The sequence below is a fragment of the Hyla sarda genome, chromosome 5 (genome assembly GCF_029499605.1).
Source record: "Hyla sarda isolate aHylSar1 chromosome 5, aHylSar1.hap1, whole genome shotgun sequence".
NCBI classification, from domain to species: domain Eukaryota; kingdom Metazoa; phylum Chordata; class Amphibia; order Anura; family Hylidae; genus Hyla; species Hyla sarda.
Genome location: NC_079193.1, coordinates 25,097,989 through 25,115,120, shown reverse-complemented (window position 1 = coordinate 25,115,120; position 17,132 = coordinate 25,097,989). Strand labels below are relative to the sequence as shown.

Genomic DNA, 17,132 nt, shown 5'->3' with positions numbered 1-17,132 from the left:
GCAGGGTCCGAAGGGGTGGGGCATGACACAGATTATCTCAAGTGTCTCAGCCCCCGCAGACCCTCCACTAGGCATAACACAGTGGGCAGTTTTGCCTAGAGTGTTCCTTTAAGGGGTACTCCATTGGAAAACATTTTTTTTTAAATCAACTGGTGCCAGAATGTTAAACAGATTTGTAAATGACTTCTATTAAAAAAAATCTTAATCCTTCTAGTACTTATTAGCTTCTGTATGCTCCACAGGAAGTTCTTTTCTATTTGAATTTAATTTCAGTCTGACCACAGTGCTCTCTGCTGACATCTCTGTCCATTTTAGGAACTGTCCAGAGCAATATAGGTTTGCTATGGGGATTTGCTCCTACTCTGGACAGTTCCTGACATGGACAGAGGTGTCAGCAGAGAGCACTGTGGTCAGACAGAAAGGAAACTCAAAAAGAAAAGAACTTCCTGTGGAGCATACAGCAGCTGATCAGTACTGGATGGATTAAGATTTTTTAATAGAAGTAATTTACAAATCTGTTTACCTTTCTGGCACCAGTTGATAAAAAAAAAAGGTTTTAAAGGGGAGTTCCCCTTTAAACCCCGACTCGACTTAAAACCTAGGTGTCATGGAAAAAAAAACCCTGTTATCCTCCCAGGGGTCCAAAAAGCTCAGCTATAAGGAGCTGTCTGTAGGGTTCTCATTATTGTGATATGTAGGGAATAATCTTTAGGTTCAAAACAAAACCGCCAATGACCGAAGCCAGTGTATTGTTAAAGGGGTATTCCGGCGAAAAAAAATATTTCTTTTCCTATCAAATGGCTCCAGAAAGTTAAACAGAGTTGTAAATTACTTCTGTTAAAAAAACCTTAATCCTACCAGTACTTATCAGCTGCTGAAGTTGAGTTGTTCTTTTCTGTCTCTCTGTCTGTCTCAGGAAATGCAAATCCCCATAGAAAACCTCTCCTGCTCTGGACAGTCCCTGACATGGACAGAGATGTCAGCAGGGAGCCCTGTGTGTCAAACAGAAAAGAATAACTCAACTCCTGCAGCTGATAAGTACTGGAAGGTTTAATTTTTTTTAAACTGAAGCAATTTACAAATCTGTTGATATACATTTTTTTTCCCCCACAGGAGTACCCCTTTAAAGGACTCTCTTCGAAGCCCCTCCCCCTCCAGTTGAACAGAGCGTCTTCAGGCACATAGATATTAAGTGGAGCAGCAGCACATGCGTGCTGCTGCTCCACTTAATATCTATGTGCCTTATACAATAGCCGAGTCCTGTGACCTTTAGAGATGAATGGAGCGGCAGTGCGCAGTATCGCTCCTTTCAACAAAGTGAACCTTTGATCAGTGGGGGTCCCAGCAGTCAGAGCCACACCGACCAAAGACTAGTCACCGTGTCATTTGAGGGAAAACCCCTATAATAAGGGAAGCAAATATCCTATCGGACGTCTAAAGCAGCTCTACGATGCCCCAGCAAACAGCTCCCCATATGTCTCTATTTTAGTAATACACTTAATAAGCGGAAAATAGTTCCAATTTCATATTCCAAAAGTGCCAATATATCTATCCTGAGAGTGCGTACGTACGTGCAGGATCTGCTGAATATTGTCTGCTGCTGATACAGCAACAGAAAAGATGCAGCAGATCCTGAACGTGTGAACGTACCCTGAGGGCTCGTTCACACGGGCGGATTTTATTGCGCGTGTTTCCCGCTGTGAGTTTGAATGCGGGCGGGCACTCTGCGGCGGATTTTTAATGGGGTCTGCGGTACATTTTCAGCAGCAGAAATTCCGCTGACAGAAATCTGCCACAGAGAGCCCTCCCCTATTCAAACTCACAGTGTGTTTCCCGCAAAAAAATTCTCACAATAATGCCCTAAAAGTGTAAGTTCAGCAGAGGTCTCCTGCCCATTCGGCAAAGATCGGTGATGCCCACCATGTTCTGCGTACGTGCCCTTTTCTGAACTCGCTGGGTGTCATACGTTCACCTTGCCAACTGTACTGCCTGGCATGAGTGGTGTCTCCCCACACAAATGGGCAGGGGACAACAGCTGGAGTTACACTTTAAAGGGTACCTTTCATCAAAAAAACTTTTGTTATATTATAGATTAATGTATGCAGAATAACTTTCCAATATGCTTCTTTCTATTTAATTTTCCACTTTGAAAAAATGACCACTAGGGGTCTCCCTACCAGTCCTGGCCGCAAGCCTTTTTTTTTTTTTTTTTTTTTATAGTTTTCAGACTCATGCTGGAGTCCTAAATCTCAGACTGCAGCCGGGACACAGACAAGCTCAGCTGGCAGCTCTGAATTTTCTACTCTCTGTTTACAACTGCATGTGCAGAGAGAAGAAAGCTTGGAGCTCAGATAGTAAAATGAATGAGGGCATGCAGTAAGGCAGAGTCAGGAGTATGCTCTGATGTGCTATGAGCACAGTGCTGGCTCCTGCCTGTCTAATTGACAGGCAGGGAGCAGTGCTGAGCTTGTCTGTGTCCTAGCTGCAGTTTAAGATTTAGGACTCCAGCATGAGTCTGAAATCTATAAAAGACTTGCGGCCAGGACTGGTAGGGAGACCCCTAGTGGTCATTTTTTTCAAAGTGGAAAATTAAATAGATAGAAGCATATTTTTTAATAACATGCAATTGGAAAGTTATTCTGCATACATTAATCAGTAATATATAAAAAGTTTTTTTGATGAAAGGTACCCTTTTATATTATGGGTTATTTCCATGTTGCCGGTCAGTGGTACGATGTCACCGTTGTGGCCAGTGACTGGACCCTGGTGATCGGTAATACAGGATTAGCGGCAAATTTCAAAGGTATATTAAAACATTTTCAAGAAAAAAACATAAAACTTGTGTTTATGGTTCAGGATAACCCATTTATCTGCAGTCGGTTTTCAGGCTTTGGTAGCTTTTTACCTAGGGCCCGGAAATAAACCTTCTGTCCATGACTGCCCCCCCTCCCCCCTATGTAGGTACAGGGTAGGTTTCACTGAAAAAGCATTGAAAAATAAATCTTCTATGTTTAGCAGCTGGTAAAATGGAGTCCATCATGTGGTGGCAGTGACCGGATGAACCTATACAACACCGCAGCCTCAGTGTTAAGTTAAAGGCAGCATCATTTGCTCAGCAGCTTTACACCGGCAACAATCCAGCAACGAAAAACACCAAAAATTTACAAAACAGGTAAAGCTGCGCTGGGCTTGCATTGATTTCATTGAAGTAAACAGAGTTCACTAGCAGATGGCTGCAAAATGTTAATGGCTTCCGACGAGCCCTTCCCCCCGGCAGCGTTGCGTTGTTCATATCATCAGCGCGGCTCAAGGACTCCCGGCTTCGGCCATCGTCTCGTCGGCCGCCCTCGGCCCGCACGCCCTATGACGGTCCATGCTGTCCTTGTTTGTCTGTATATCGTGAAAATAAGGATGTGACAGGGCGCTGAACGCTGTTATGCGCTTTTCCGGACTGAATATCAGACATTTCTGCAGGAAACAACAGAATACAATAATGAATTACACGAGATGTGAGGGATATTTATAACTTGTATTTTATACGTATTTTGCGGTCATAATGGCTGTTCATCAATGGGTCCTATGACATAGCTGATTTACATATTTTTTGTTTTCCCAAATATTTGTCGTAAAATAAGTCTTGGCTGTTGTAGTTTTGCAACAGCTGGAGGCACACTGGTTGGAAAACACTGTTATAGGGTGACTTACCAGCAGTAAATCTTTTCCTAACTCATCAATGTCTGGAACAACATCTTCTATGGGTTGTGGTTGTCGGTAATGGAATGAGCTCTGCGGAACGGCCACTTCACTCGGCCATGACTCTTCTTCTGGAAGCCCAATCACACTGAGGATAAAAACACACAAATAAAATGTTGATAAAATGACACTACACCGCAGGAGGGCAATAAAACATAATACCATGAGTCAGACAAGGGGGCGGTCTGCAGGGGGTTGTATATAAAACATATGCCCTTCTCTTGCTCTGCTCTCCATACACAGGCTGTCATAATTCAACCTGAGTGCACGTTCACCAATACGAAATTTCACACAGATTTACCCAATTTAATCTGCTAAATCTATCATTGCTGTTCCATCATGTAAAACACAAAACCAACACTAGGGGGAGACATTGCTCCTGGGAAATATGGGGACGGCAGGATAATGGGGTAGAGAAATAATTTTTATTACACATGTTAAAGGGCAGGTACCAATGTTATTCAGAACTGCTTTTTTTCTTTTTTTTACATTCTTTTATACCTTCTGTTATTATGCACATAAGGAAAATATTGAATTATTCAAATTTTGCACTGGCCAAGGAACGTGCTCTCGAATCACCCAAAGTGCAAGAAAAAGTGCAACGTGTTGCACGAAAAACGTGCACAAAGGATGCGGTCAAAGGATCGCAAGCCCTTCTCCAAAAGGAGAGAGGGCCCCCAACAAATCTTACCCTTCCCCTCCGGACCAAAAGGTACCTGCGAGGTTCCAGGTTCGAGGTCCTGTTTTGCCAAAGGTACAAATGGACCAAAAATGCTCCTGGCATCCCCCTAGGCGTTAGCCAAGGTATCTGCTTGCAGACCCGTTAACAGTCAGTAACCTGCTCATGCAGGAGTACCCGGGGCCACAAGAAGGGACACCCAGAAGGACTACCGCATCCTGACAATCCTGTGTACAAAACAACATGTAAAAAGTGACACAGTGAACAAAAAAATAAATAAATAAGTGAATGTGCGCAGATATACTGCCTGGACATCTGGCCAGATCTATTAACATTTCTCCGGCCCTAGCCAGAAGGCCAGGAATCAAGAGATGAGTGCCACAAGGTGTAGAGATATTTTATCACACTTGGTAATGATGTACAGGATTTTGCATCAACTGTTTCATTTTCTGAAATTCTGCCTGTGCATAACATTCAGAATGATAGGCAAAAGCACATTAAGGAGTTCAATTTATGGCTTAGTTAATGGTGTCAAGAGCAAGGATTTGGCTTTGTGTCTCATGATAGCTCTACTTTGAATAGAAAGGAACTGTACAAAAAAGATGGTTTCTCTGAAATGAACGAATGTACTCAGTGAATAATTCCAAGAATTTGCTAAGGAGTACCGTATTTATCGGGGTATACCACGCACCGGCCTATAACACGCACCCTCATTTTACCAAGAATATTTGGGTAAAAAAAGTTTTTTACCTAAATATCCTTGGTAAAATGAGGGTGCGTGTGTGTGTGCATGCGTATACCCAGATACACCCCCAGGAAAGGCAGGGGGAGAGGGGCCGTCGCTGCCCGCTTCTCTCCCCCTGCCTTTCCTGGGGTCTAGAGCCCTGCTGCCACCGCTTCTCTCCCGCTGGCTATATACGCCGCTGCCCGTTCTCTCCCCCTGACTATCGGTGCCGGCGCCGATAGCCAGGGGGAGAGAAGCGGCGTAGGCAATGGGGCAGCGGCGCCGATAGCCAGGGGGAGAGAAGGGGCAGCGGCACACATTGCCGGCGCCGCTGCCCCCTTGCCTCCCTCATCCCGCCCGCTTTAAATCATTGAACTGCAGCGGCTTAACGGCGTATAATATCAATGCAAGCCTTAGGGTATGTTCACACGGGAGGATTACCTGCAGAATTTCCGCAGCGTATTTGCTTCAGAAAATCCGCAGCGGAGTTTGCTACCATTGACTTCAATGGATCGGCAGAAAATCTGCAATAGAGGCAGATATGCAGATTTTCCCTCAGACCCATTGAAGTCAATGATAGGAAAATCCGCTGCGGAAATTCCGCAGGTAATCCGCCCGTGTGAACGTACCCTTAATCAGCTACTAATCTCCTCTCCTGTGGATAGGAGACAAGTTTGTTTTGGCTGGAGTTCTCCTTTAAATTGGTATTAAATGCAGTTATATTAGAAAAAGTGGTATTTGAATACACAGGACACAGGTACTGACTCTTATTAGAAAGATCTGGCTAGTAGTGAGTCTTTAGTGCAATGCTCCCTGGGGAAAATATATGCAAAACAGCTCTCCTCACAAAGCATGAAATCTGTCTTTCTAGCGCCACCTGCAGGTAACCACCCTGTAAGGCACATACATGGAAAAGAGTTATATTGCATATAAGATAATGGGGGACATCTAACAGGGGACAATACTTTTTCGTAATTCTCTATTCACCCTATCAATGGCAAAAAGTACATCTTGTAACTCACTCAAATATCTTCTGCAGCTGATCCACATCAGAGTTCCCACGAAACAAAGGTCTGGAACAACAAAATAGATTGTGAAACGGTCAGTCAGAAATTTCATATGTACAACTATAATAATATTTATTTTATTTATACAGCGGCAACACATTCTGTAGCGCTGTACATAGTTTGTCATCATGCAAATTGGTCCCTGTCCACATTGGGACAATCTAAAGAGGGAACCCATACAAACACAGAGAGAACATACAAACTCCTTGCACATGCTGTCCTTGGGTGGATTTGAATCTAGCAAGGGAACAGTGCTACCCACTGAGCCACCATGGACATTACTTTTCACTATGAGGTAGAGCTCTACTGAGACCTCGGTGGACAAGAATAGTATAGACTACAGCAGTGTTTCCCAACCTCCAGCTGTTGCAAAACTACAACGCCCAGCATGCTTTGTTTTACAACAGCTGGAGGCACTCTGGATGGGAAACACTGGACTACAGAAAAGAGGAGCCTCCAGATGACAAAGTGACTTAAAGGAGTACTCCGGGATAGAAAAACGTATCCCCTATCCTAAGGATAGGGGAAAGTGTAAGATTGTGTGGGGGTCCGACTGCTGGGACCCCCGGGATCTACCGCACGGCTCCCGAGCTCTCCTTCTAGATGAATCATGTTGACCACCACATGAAGCGCCCCCTCCATGCAGCTCTATGGAAGAGTGCTCCGGCTGTCCCATAGAGCTGCATGGTGGTCTGCCAATGTTTTGTGCGGTGGTCAGCATGCCCCATTCAGAAGGAGAGCCATGGCCCCTGTGGAGAAGATCACAGGGAGGTCTCAGCGATCGGGATAAGTTTACACAATAAGATCTTCCAAAGCAATTGAAAACAACCCAACTGTATGCAGAGGTCTAGTTCTACTACATGGGTTTGTGTTTCCCATCCAGGGTGCCTTCAGCTGCTGCAGAACTACAACTCCCAGCATGCCCGGACAGCCAAAGGCTGTCCGGGCATGCTGGGAGTTGTAGTTTTGCAACAGCTGTCAGGGCATGATGGGAGTTGTAGTTTTGAACAGCTGGGGGCAGCCTAATTGGGAAACACTGACATGGGTTCTCCTTTGTTTAGAAGATGTGATAGATGACTCTTCAGACCAAAGTACTTGCCAACCTGTTTAAATACACTGCTCAAAAAAATAAAGGGAACACTAAGATAACACATCCTAGATCTGAATGAATGAACTAATCATATGAAATACTTTCGTCTTTACATAGTTGAATGCGCTGACAACAAAATCACACAAAAATTATCAATGGAAATCAAATTTATCAACCCATGGAGGTCTGGATATGGAGTCACACTCAAAATCAAAGTGGAAAACCGCACTACAGGCTGATCCAACTTTATGTAATGTCCTTAATACAAGTCACAGTGAGGCTCAGTAGTGTGTGTGGCCTCCACTTGCCTGTATGACCTCCCTACAATGCCTGGGCATGATCCTGATGAGGTGGAGGATGGTCTCCTGAGGGATGTCCTCCCAGACCTGGACTAAAGCCTCCGCCAACTCCTGGACAGTCTGTGGTGCAACGTGGCCTAGGTGGATGGAGCGAGACATGATGTCCCAGATGTGCCCAATCGGATTCAGGTCTGGGAAACGGGCGGGCCAGTCCATAGCATCAATGTCTTCCTCTAGCAGGAACTGCTGACACACTCCAGCCACATGAGGTCTAGCATTGTCTTACAATAGGAGGAACCCAGGGCCAACCGCACCAGCATATGGTCTCACAAGGGGTCTGAGGATCTCATCTTGGTACCTAATGGCAGTCAGGCTACCTCTGGCAAGCACATGGAGGACTGTGCGGACCCCCAAAGAAATGCCCCCCCCTACACCATTACTGACTCACTGCCAAACCGTTCATGCTGGAGGATGTTGCAGGCAGCAGAACGTTCTCCACAGCGTCTCCAGACTCTGTCACGTCTGTCACATGTGCTCAGTGTGAACCACCTTTGATCTGTGACGAGCACAGGGCGCCAGTGGCCAATTTGCCAATCTTGGTGTTCTCTGGCAAATGCCAAACATCCTTCACGGTTTTGGGCTGTAAGCACAACCCCCACCTGTGGACGTCGGGCCCTCATACCCCCTCATGGAGTCTGTTTCTGACCGTTTGAGTGGACACATGCACATTTATTGCCTGCTGGAGGTCATTTTGCAGGGCTCTGGCAGTGCTCCTCCTGCTCCTTCTTGCACAAAGGCGTAGGTAGCGGTCCCGCTGCTGGGTTGAATTTTTGTCTTCTTGAGCTTATGGATTACTGTACAACATTCATATCTGCCAACAGTCCTGATTTTGTCAAGTCACTGTGCATAAGAATCCGAAGGGTTAATCACCACTGAGTTCTTTTGTTATTCTGGTTACTGTGAAAACGCCCTGTTCTTTGGATGGTCAGCTGACCTCGTTGGCTTTTCACCTGCTTAGCTCCCTATTTAAACCCTCAGTATTAATCCAGGCCTCGCCAGCTAAAGAGATCATACTCCTAGCTAGCGTTTGTATTGTATCTTGAATTTCTGGCATATTGGACCCATTGGCTCCGTTCTCAGACTCTTCTCCTGTTTCTGCGATTTGGCATTTCTGTAATCTCTTGGTATTGACTTGGCTTGTGGACTGTGACTTATTGTGTGTGTTTGTTTAGTTATTATTTCTGTTAGTGTGCGTGATTCCATACAGTGTCTCGACCTCTGTCTGTATTGTACGTTAATTTTGTTGACGTTTTACTCCCTGCATTTATACAGGCAGGGACTATCACCGTGGTTGTGGACCTGTCGCCTAGGGTGGGTACGCAAGTAGGCAGGGCAAGTGGGAGTGGGTGAATTAAGGGCTTCACTCTTCCCTGCCCATACATGACACTGTGCTAATAAAAGGTGTGGGGTTTATATAAACTCTACCCAAACATGGACAGTTTTTGGAGGTTCTTGATCTGTATGATGGCCTTGGGACAGGGCTAAAATGGTAATAAGTTTGCTGCTTTATAATGACATACACAACATGGTTGGGATCTACCAATTGTCTGCACATTTGGGTTATTCTACCCTTAGTATTATCCAAGGCTGTAATATTCCCTTGGGTCCACCATCACAGTTGTGTTTAGAAGCATCCAATGAACCTCAGCCAACTGGCTGCCATTGAGCTGGCACCTAACCTAAAACCAGATAGCTGTCATATCATTCTCAGAGGATGAATGAACCAGGCACTAAACCACCAGCAATTGAGGAGTCTCTGGAACTGGGACACCATTGCAGATGTTGTATCACTTGTGAGGCCCTGGCATGGGTTCATATGAGGGTTCATGCATGCCCGTATCGGTTCGCGTGCAAAGATCCAAAGTGTTGTACATTTTTGCTTCTTTGATCTTCTTCAGTGGAACCAGTCCAGTAAAATATTCTCACGCCACCAGGTAGTCCTCTCTGACATGTCCTACTGTTCCATTATCCTCCATGATATGTTTCCTTCCAGAAATTGGAAATGTGCTTTATGTTGATATAACAGCTTCTTGATAAAGATCCAAAAGACTCAATGAACACAAGCTGTACGGCTCTCAGTCAAATATCTGGTGATCAAGACCATCTGGTGATGTGGAAGGAACAGACAGTGAGAAGGATGCTGCCGAGGAGGCCTGAGACCTCCTCGATTTATTTAGTATTAGATCAGATAACATTGGCCTGGAGATATCCCGGGGTTCACTATACTTTGCAGTGTTAACGGATGGAGAATAATAATAACAATATTTGTACTAATAATATATAGTCATTTTGTATTGAGTGTTGAGTTAATTCATAAGTGGTATGTTAAAACATAGATCTGATACCTGTCATATGGTCCACCTATTTCCAGCATATGATTGGCTGATTGGGCAATTCCTGTATATCGAATTGTGAAGCCAGGACCAGGCACTGTCGGGGGTGGACACGGTGGGAAGGATTGGATCAGGAGAGTATATATATATATATATATATATATATATATATATATATATATGCACACACAGTATATATATATATATATATATATATATATATTTTTTTTTTCATTTATTTGTGAGAGCCGAGCCAAGACACAAAGATTTTATTTGGTTGTACACTGCTCAAAAAAATAAAGGAAACGCTAAGATAACACATCTTAAATCAGAATGAATTAACTAATCGTATGAAATACTTTCATCTTTACATAGTTGAATGTGCTGACAACAAAATCACACAAAAATTATCGATGGAAATCAAATTTATCAACCCATAGAGGTCTGGATATGGAGTCACACTCAAAATCAAAGTGGAAAACCAAACTACAGGCTGATCCAACTTTATGTAATGTCCTTAAAACAAGTTACAATGAGGCTCAGTAGTGTGTGTGATCTTCACGTGCCCGTATGACCTCCCTACAACGCCTGGGCATGCTCCTGATGAGGTGGAGGATGGTCTCCTGAGGGATGTCCTCCCAGACCTGGACTAAAGCATCTGCCAACTCCTGGACAGTCTGTGGTGTAACGTGGCGTTGGTGGATGGAGCGAGACATGATGTCCCAGATGTGCTCAATCAAATTAAGGTCTGGGGAACGGGCAGCCAGTCCATAGCATCCATGCCTTCCTCTAGCAGGAACTGCTGACACACTTCAGCCACATGAGGTCTAGCATTGTTTTGCATTAGGAGGAACCCAGGGCCAACCGCCACAGCATTTGGTCTCATAACGGGTCTGAGGTTCTCATCTCGGTACCTAATGGCAGTCAGGCTACCTCTGGCAAGTACATGGAGGGCTGTGCGGCCCCACAAAGAAATGCCACCCCACACCATTACTGACCCACCGCCAAACCGGCCATGCTGGAGGATGTTGCAGGCAGCAGAATGTTCTCCACGGTATCTCCAGACTCTGTCATGTCTGTCACATGTGCTCAGTGTGAACCTGCTTTCATCTGTGAAGAGCACAGGGCACCAGTGGGCAAATTTGCCAATCTTGGTGTTCTCTGGCAAATGCCAAACATCCTGTATGGGGTTGGGCTGTAAGCACAACCCCCACCTGTGGATGTCGGGCCCTCATACCACCCTCATGGAGTCTGTTTCTGACCATTTGACTGGACACATTTTGGCCTGCTGGAGGTCATTTTGCAGGGCTCTGGCAGTGCTCCTCCTTGCACAAAGGTGGAGGTAGCGGTCCTGCTGCTGGGTTGTTGCCCTCCTATGGCCTCATCCACGTCTCCTGATGTACTGGCCTGTCTCCTGGTAGCGCCTCCATGCTCTGGACACTACGCTGACAGACACAGGAAACCTTCTTACCACAGCTCGCATTGATGTGCCATCCTGGATGGGCTCCACTACCTGAGCCACTTGTGTGGGTTGTGGACTCCGTCTCATGCTACCACTAGAGTGAAAGCACCGCCAGTATTCAAAAGTGACCAAAACATCAGCCACCAAGCATAGGAACTGAGAAGTGGTCGGTGGTCACCACCTGCAGAACCACTCCTTTATTGGGGGTGTCTTGCTAATTGCCTATAATTTCCACCTGTTGTCTGTTCCATTTGCAGAACAGCATGTGAAATTTATTGTCAATCAGTGTTCTTCCTGAGTGGACAGTGGGATTTCACAGAAGTGTCACTGACTTGGAGTTACATTGTGTTGTTTAAGTGTTCACTTTATTTTTTTGAGCAGTGTACAAACCCATTAGAGACACATAGGACAACCCCACTTGATGTGCACTATTAGGGTATATGGATGCCATGGATGGCACCATTGCAAAGTCAACAGGACTATGTGTTACATTGTCACCCATTTATTTGAATAATCAATCCCGCAATTGTTGCTACTAAGGCAATGTCAGTACATTGGTCCTTCACCTTACAATGGCCTCAGGTTACAATATTTTCAGTCTTTTCTGGACCATTGTAACTTGAAACCAGACTTCCCATACATTACTACAGACAGTCCAGATCTGTGAAATGTGTCAATGGTCGGAAGATCTGACCAATCAGAATGGGAATTCACTGGTAAACCCCTGTATTACTGAAGTGCATGCACTGACTGGTGTCTGGTAGCGCCCCCTATAGTAAAGGGAGGTATTACATGTTCTGTACTACTCTTTACCTGTATTATTGAAGTACATGTACTGACTGATGTCTGGTAGCGCTCCCTACAGTACAGGGAGGTAATACATGTTCTGTACTCTTTACCTGTGCCAGGGTTAGCTGCTCCTTTGGACACCATGTTACTTTTTTAGGACATTGTGTACTGTACAGGACCCTGAAGAAGCTCCTGTCCTCTACCTAGACAGTGATTACAGCTCCCAGCAGATCTTTCTTACTTTTATATGTAAGGATTTGCTTTATCTATATTAGTTATCTACTTATTTATCTTTAATCCTCACTTTTTCCTATTTTTGGATGACATTTTGGAGGCTTCAGAACCAAATACCAGGTTTCCATAGAGTTATGGTCTTAACCTACAATTGTTTCTACATGGTCGTCCTGGAACCAATTATTTTGTAATTTTAGGGATCACCGTACTGATATACTGGTCAAGCATGTGCACTGTAACTCCATTGAAAGCCCTATAGACTTTGTATGAAACAACAGTGCACTTGCTCCTTTCATATGGAGAAAAAGGGGAGCCTATTCTTGTTGACCAATGGGGGTGTCAGCAGTAAGGCCCTACCAATATAACAGTTACCACCTATCCAGTCATGACCGACAGGCTCCAAAGTTCCCATCCAAATGGGCCGTAAGCTCTATCTAGCCCCCCCTGCCACCCCCGGGAAGATTCTCTGCTATGACTGTGAATATTTTTACCCCAACCCTTTAAAAATCGACCTTTGTATCAAGTTTTATAAATTTATATTAATAAGTAAAATCTGTAATTTTTTTTTTTTATATTTTGTTAGCCTTATTTAAAGATTTCTGAAGAAGCCAAAAGGAGATGACTTCATGTTTTACAGATATGCTTTACTCTCTTGAACTGTCCAGGTAATAAGAGGTGCTGAACACGAAGCTTTCACACAAGCATTTTCCATTGTGTGCAGAAAAATCCAAAAAGTTGCTGCCAAACTTGGTTCAAAAATAAAAAAAATGCATTATGAAATAGAGGCAACATTCAATTTGTTGGTGCTATAAATACCCCTTTTATCATTACCAGGTTATCGAAAGTCCTGCCCCCGACATTGGCAACCACAACTTCCCCTCGCATCATAGAAGCGTTTGCCGACTGCACAGTACTGAGTGTGGGAGGCCATGACGAACACCGATGTCTTCTATGATGCGGAGGTATACAACAATAATTGCCTTACCTTCCATCTAACCACAACCCCCAACATTTCCTGACTCCCAGCTGTGGTTTTCCAACTGCTGGAGAGTTACAGGATGGCTGACAAAATTTGTCTTACCTGTAGTTTTACTTTCCTGGAGTCCGAAGGCAGCACATATTTGTGTGATGACTGAAGAACGAGGAGGAATGCCAAAATTTGTCTTACCTGTAGTTTTACTTTCCTGGAGTCCGAAGGCAGCACATATTTGTTTGCTGCCTGAAGGACGAGGAGGAATGACAAAATTTGTCTTACCTGTAGTTTTACTTTCCTGGAGTCCGAAGGCAGCACATATTTGTGTGCCTGAAGGACAAGGAGGAATGAGAAAATTTGTCTAACCTGTAATTTTGCTTTCCTCCAGTTCGAAGGCGGCACACAAATATGCGGTTCCTGACGACGAAGAGGAATGACTGCATGTAATTTGCTGATTGAGATCCATTAGATCGGGACCAGTCACCATACGGCGGACCGATCCTATTGCAACGATCCTACCATCAGTAAGCCAGAGTCAACCCGGAGATAGGGAAAATGTGTTAAAAACACAAAATGCGTAAAATTTTCTAGTGGATGTGGCCAGTTCAAGATGTGCAGGGATTTCTTGCTGGTAGAAGAGGAGGATGGCCGGCTTCATCCATAGTCTAGACAAGTGGTCTCCAAACTGTGGACCTCCAGATGTTGCAAAACTACAACTCCCTGCATGCCCGGACAGCCGTTGGCTGTCCGGGCATGCTGGGAGTTGTAGTTTTGCAACAAGCTCAATGTAATTCTCATAGACATACATAAAGAATCGGAGAGTCACATGGCCGAGCAGTGGGGCCGCAATTGCATCGGACCCGGTTTACCCGTCCGGTAAAAAAAAAGGCTCAGCGCAGCCATTCATCTGTGTCTTGGAAAAAAAAAAAAAAAAAAAGTTGTCTACTGATCAGCTGATCTCTATCTCCATCTTCTGTAAGGGTGCATGCACACCTTGTTTTTGCTATACAGTTCCCGTATACAGTTTCAATTTAAAAACCGTACGGAACCGTAAAGAAAACCGTATGCATTGACTTAACATTGTAAACCGCATGTCAAACGCATCATCCGGTTTAGTCCGTTTTGCGTCTTATACGGTTTTGTCCAGTTTTGTTACCTGTACCCAAAACCGTAGTCTACCACGTCTTTTGGTCCGGCTGAAAAACTGTATTAAACCATATACAAACTGTATGTGCGTACGGTTCCATCCGGTTTGCACCATACGTTTTTTTGACTTTGCACAGTTTTTTTTCTTGGAATTTCAATTAAACAAATGAAACTTTATTCATAATGGAGTGAAAAGTTAAAAACTTATACTCTTTTTTTCTTAAAAAACAGATGCAACCGGACATCATTTTTCAAACCATATATGGATTAAAATTTGTACACACGTTTTGATACAGTTTAGTCCGGTTTTGAGGAATCAGTTTTTCATCAAAAACCTGATACGGGAACTGTATTGCAAAAACGTGGTGTGAATGCAGCCTAACTCCAGGTGATATTTTGAGTCTTTATATATAGGGGATCTCTGCTAACTCCATAAAGGGGGTCCCGAACAGGGTGACTCCATTCTACAACGCCCATACGGGGCATATGGAAAAGGGGTAATCCTTTAAAAACAACTCCTTGTCCATAATATCTACTGTTTGCATTTTTCCGAGCACATTCCGAGCATTACCGCATCACACGGTTACTTTTAACCCTTTCTACGTCTGTTTATTGCAGCTGCAGTCGGTAAATAATCGAAAATCATTCGCTGGATGAGGAGCATATTGCAATTGTTTCTGGAGAACTCTGGGAAACTAAATGTTTAACCAGCTGGCCCCGAACGCCAGCCAAGTCAATAAGTTCCATGATGACACTGGTTTCCGGCCTCCAGTTTACAGCTAATGTCCCCCCCCCAGTGTGACTCTGCCTTTTGGACATTACTAGATCCTACTATTTTAAAGTCGCAATAACAGGAGTTTTCATCGGTATCCTGAATAATTTGGTCTCCAACCTGCGTCTCTCCAGCCATGAACTCTCCGAACATATGACCGGCCACCAGGGGGCATGCAAGGAATTGTGGTTTTGCAACAGATGGAGAGCCACAGGTGGGAGACCGAATTATTCAGGAAACCAATGAAATGGCTTTTATTGTGACTTTATTATGGAAGGATCTAGTAATGTCCAAAAGGCACAGTCACCCTATGTCTGGGGTTCCTGATGACGAGCCAGAGATCTGTGCAGTGGCTGTGGAGGGATCAGGGCAGATAAGTATAAGGTGTTTTGTATTTTTATCCCAGCCACATATATGTTTTTTATTCCCCTATACCCAGGGACATGCACAGGTTGACTAGAAAGGGGGCTTGAGCCCCTGCCCTTTTGACGTTCCTCCTATAAGTGCCCTGGGCAGTCTGGCATCATTATGTGGGCATTAATATAAATAATAATAATCAGTGCCCTTTTTTTAAGTTCAGTCCCTGCCCCCCAAAATGTCTGTGCACGTCCCTTATAGCTGTCCTTTATATCTGTCACCTCTATTTGCTGCCAGGAGCTGCAGACGCTGTTGGATAGTTTTTAGGGCAATGTTTCCAAACCAGGGTGCCTCCAGCTGTTGCAAAACTACAACTCCCAGCATACCCGGACAGCTAAAGGCTGGACTGGAGCGGAAATACCGGGACATCAAGGATGCGGCGGCAGGTGAGTCCTATTTGTTGTTTTATATTCTGGCAGCCCAGGCATAAGGGCCGCAAATATTTCTGCATGAGATATCTCCTTTAAAGGGGTACTCCGGTCCTAAGACATCTTATCCCCTATCCAAAGGATAGGGGATAAGATGTCTGACGGTGGGGGTCCCGCCGCTGGGGACCCCAGCAATCTTGCATTCGGCACTCACCTCTTTGAGCTGCACGCCGCGCTGCCAGCTCACAAACTGCCGGGTGCCATGCCCCGCCCACGCTATGCAAGTCTATGGGAGGGGACGTGACGGCCGTGAGCTGGCAGCGCGGCATGCAGCTCAAATAGGTTAGTGCCGAATGCAAGATTGCGGGGGTGCCCAGCGGCGGGACCCCCACCGTCAGACATCTTATCCCCTATCCTTTGGATAGGGGATAAGATGTCTTAGGGCCGGAGTACCCCTTTAATGAATTTGGGGCCCTTAAAAGGTTTTAGTTTTTTTTAAACTGTCTATATACCATTTCTGGATAATCTATATATTGTAACATATACCGGCAGAAAGAACAGTCTTCATTCTCCATCTAGCACTGGAAGCCAATGGACACATGCATGTTGGGAGCTTTTCCAAATTACTCACTATTTATCCCATTATCTGCCTGGGCATCATGGGGATAAATAAATGAGATAAGCCCTTTCAATTCTACTCATAGAAACAAGTTAGTAGACCCTGTACTCATGCAGCTCAGATCCTGGGGACCCTGCTTGTATTGGGTGGGGGGTATGTTAATGCATTATGTCTATGAAGGGGCTGTCACACTACAGAATTCCGCTTTGAAATTGCAGACAGGAATTCTGCTTTCTAAAAAGCTAGTGAATGGGTTTTTCCTCCACCAATTCACACTTCGTAATTTTTTAAGCAGAATTTGTGAATGGAAAATTTGCCTTAAAAGGGATATTCCAGGAAAAAACTTT

The 17,132-nt window shown here is 44.6% G+C and overlaps 1 protein-coding gene across 2 annotated transcripts in view; it reads right to left on the bottom strand.

Annotated features, from left to right (window-relative positions):
- Positions 1 to 2,582: 2,582 nt before the first annotated feature.
- The window catches only part of CDK6 (cyclin dependent kinase 6), a 170,562-nt gene continuing 156,012 nt past the window's right edge, over positions 2,583 to 17,132 (bottom strand). For both annotated transcript variants that reach the window (XM_056519030.1, XM_056519029.1), the window contains exons 6-8: positions 6,179 to 6,229; positions 3,706 to 3,841; positions 2,583 to 3,468 (exon numbers count right to left, since the gene is read on the bottom strand). In XM_056519030.1, coding sequence (XP_056375005.1) covers positions 3,307 to 3,468; positions 3,706 to 3,841; positions 6,179 to 6,229 — 349 coding nt within the window. In that variant the 3' untranslated portion in view covers positions 2,583 to 3,306. The remainder of the gene's footprint in view (positions 3,469 to 3,705; positions 3,842 to 6,178; positions 6,230 to 17,132) is intronic.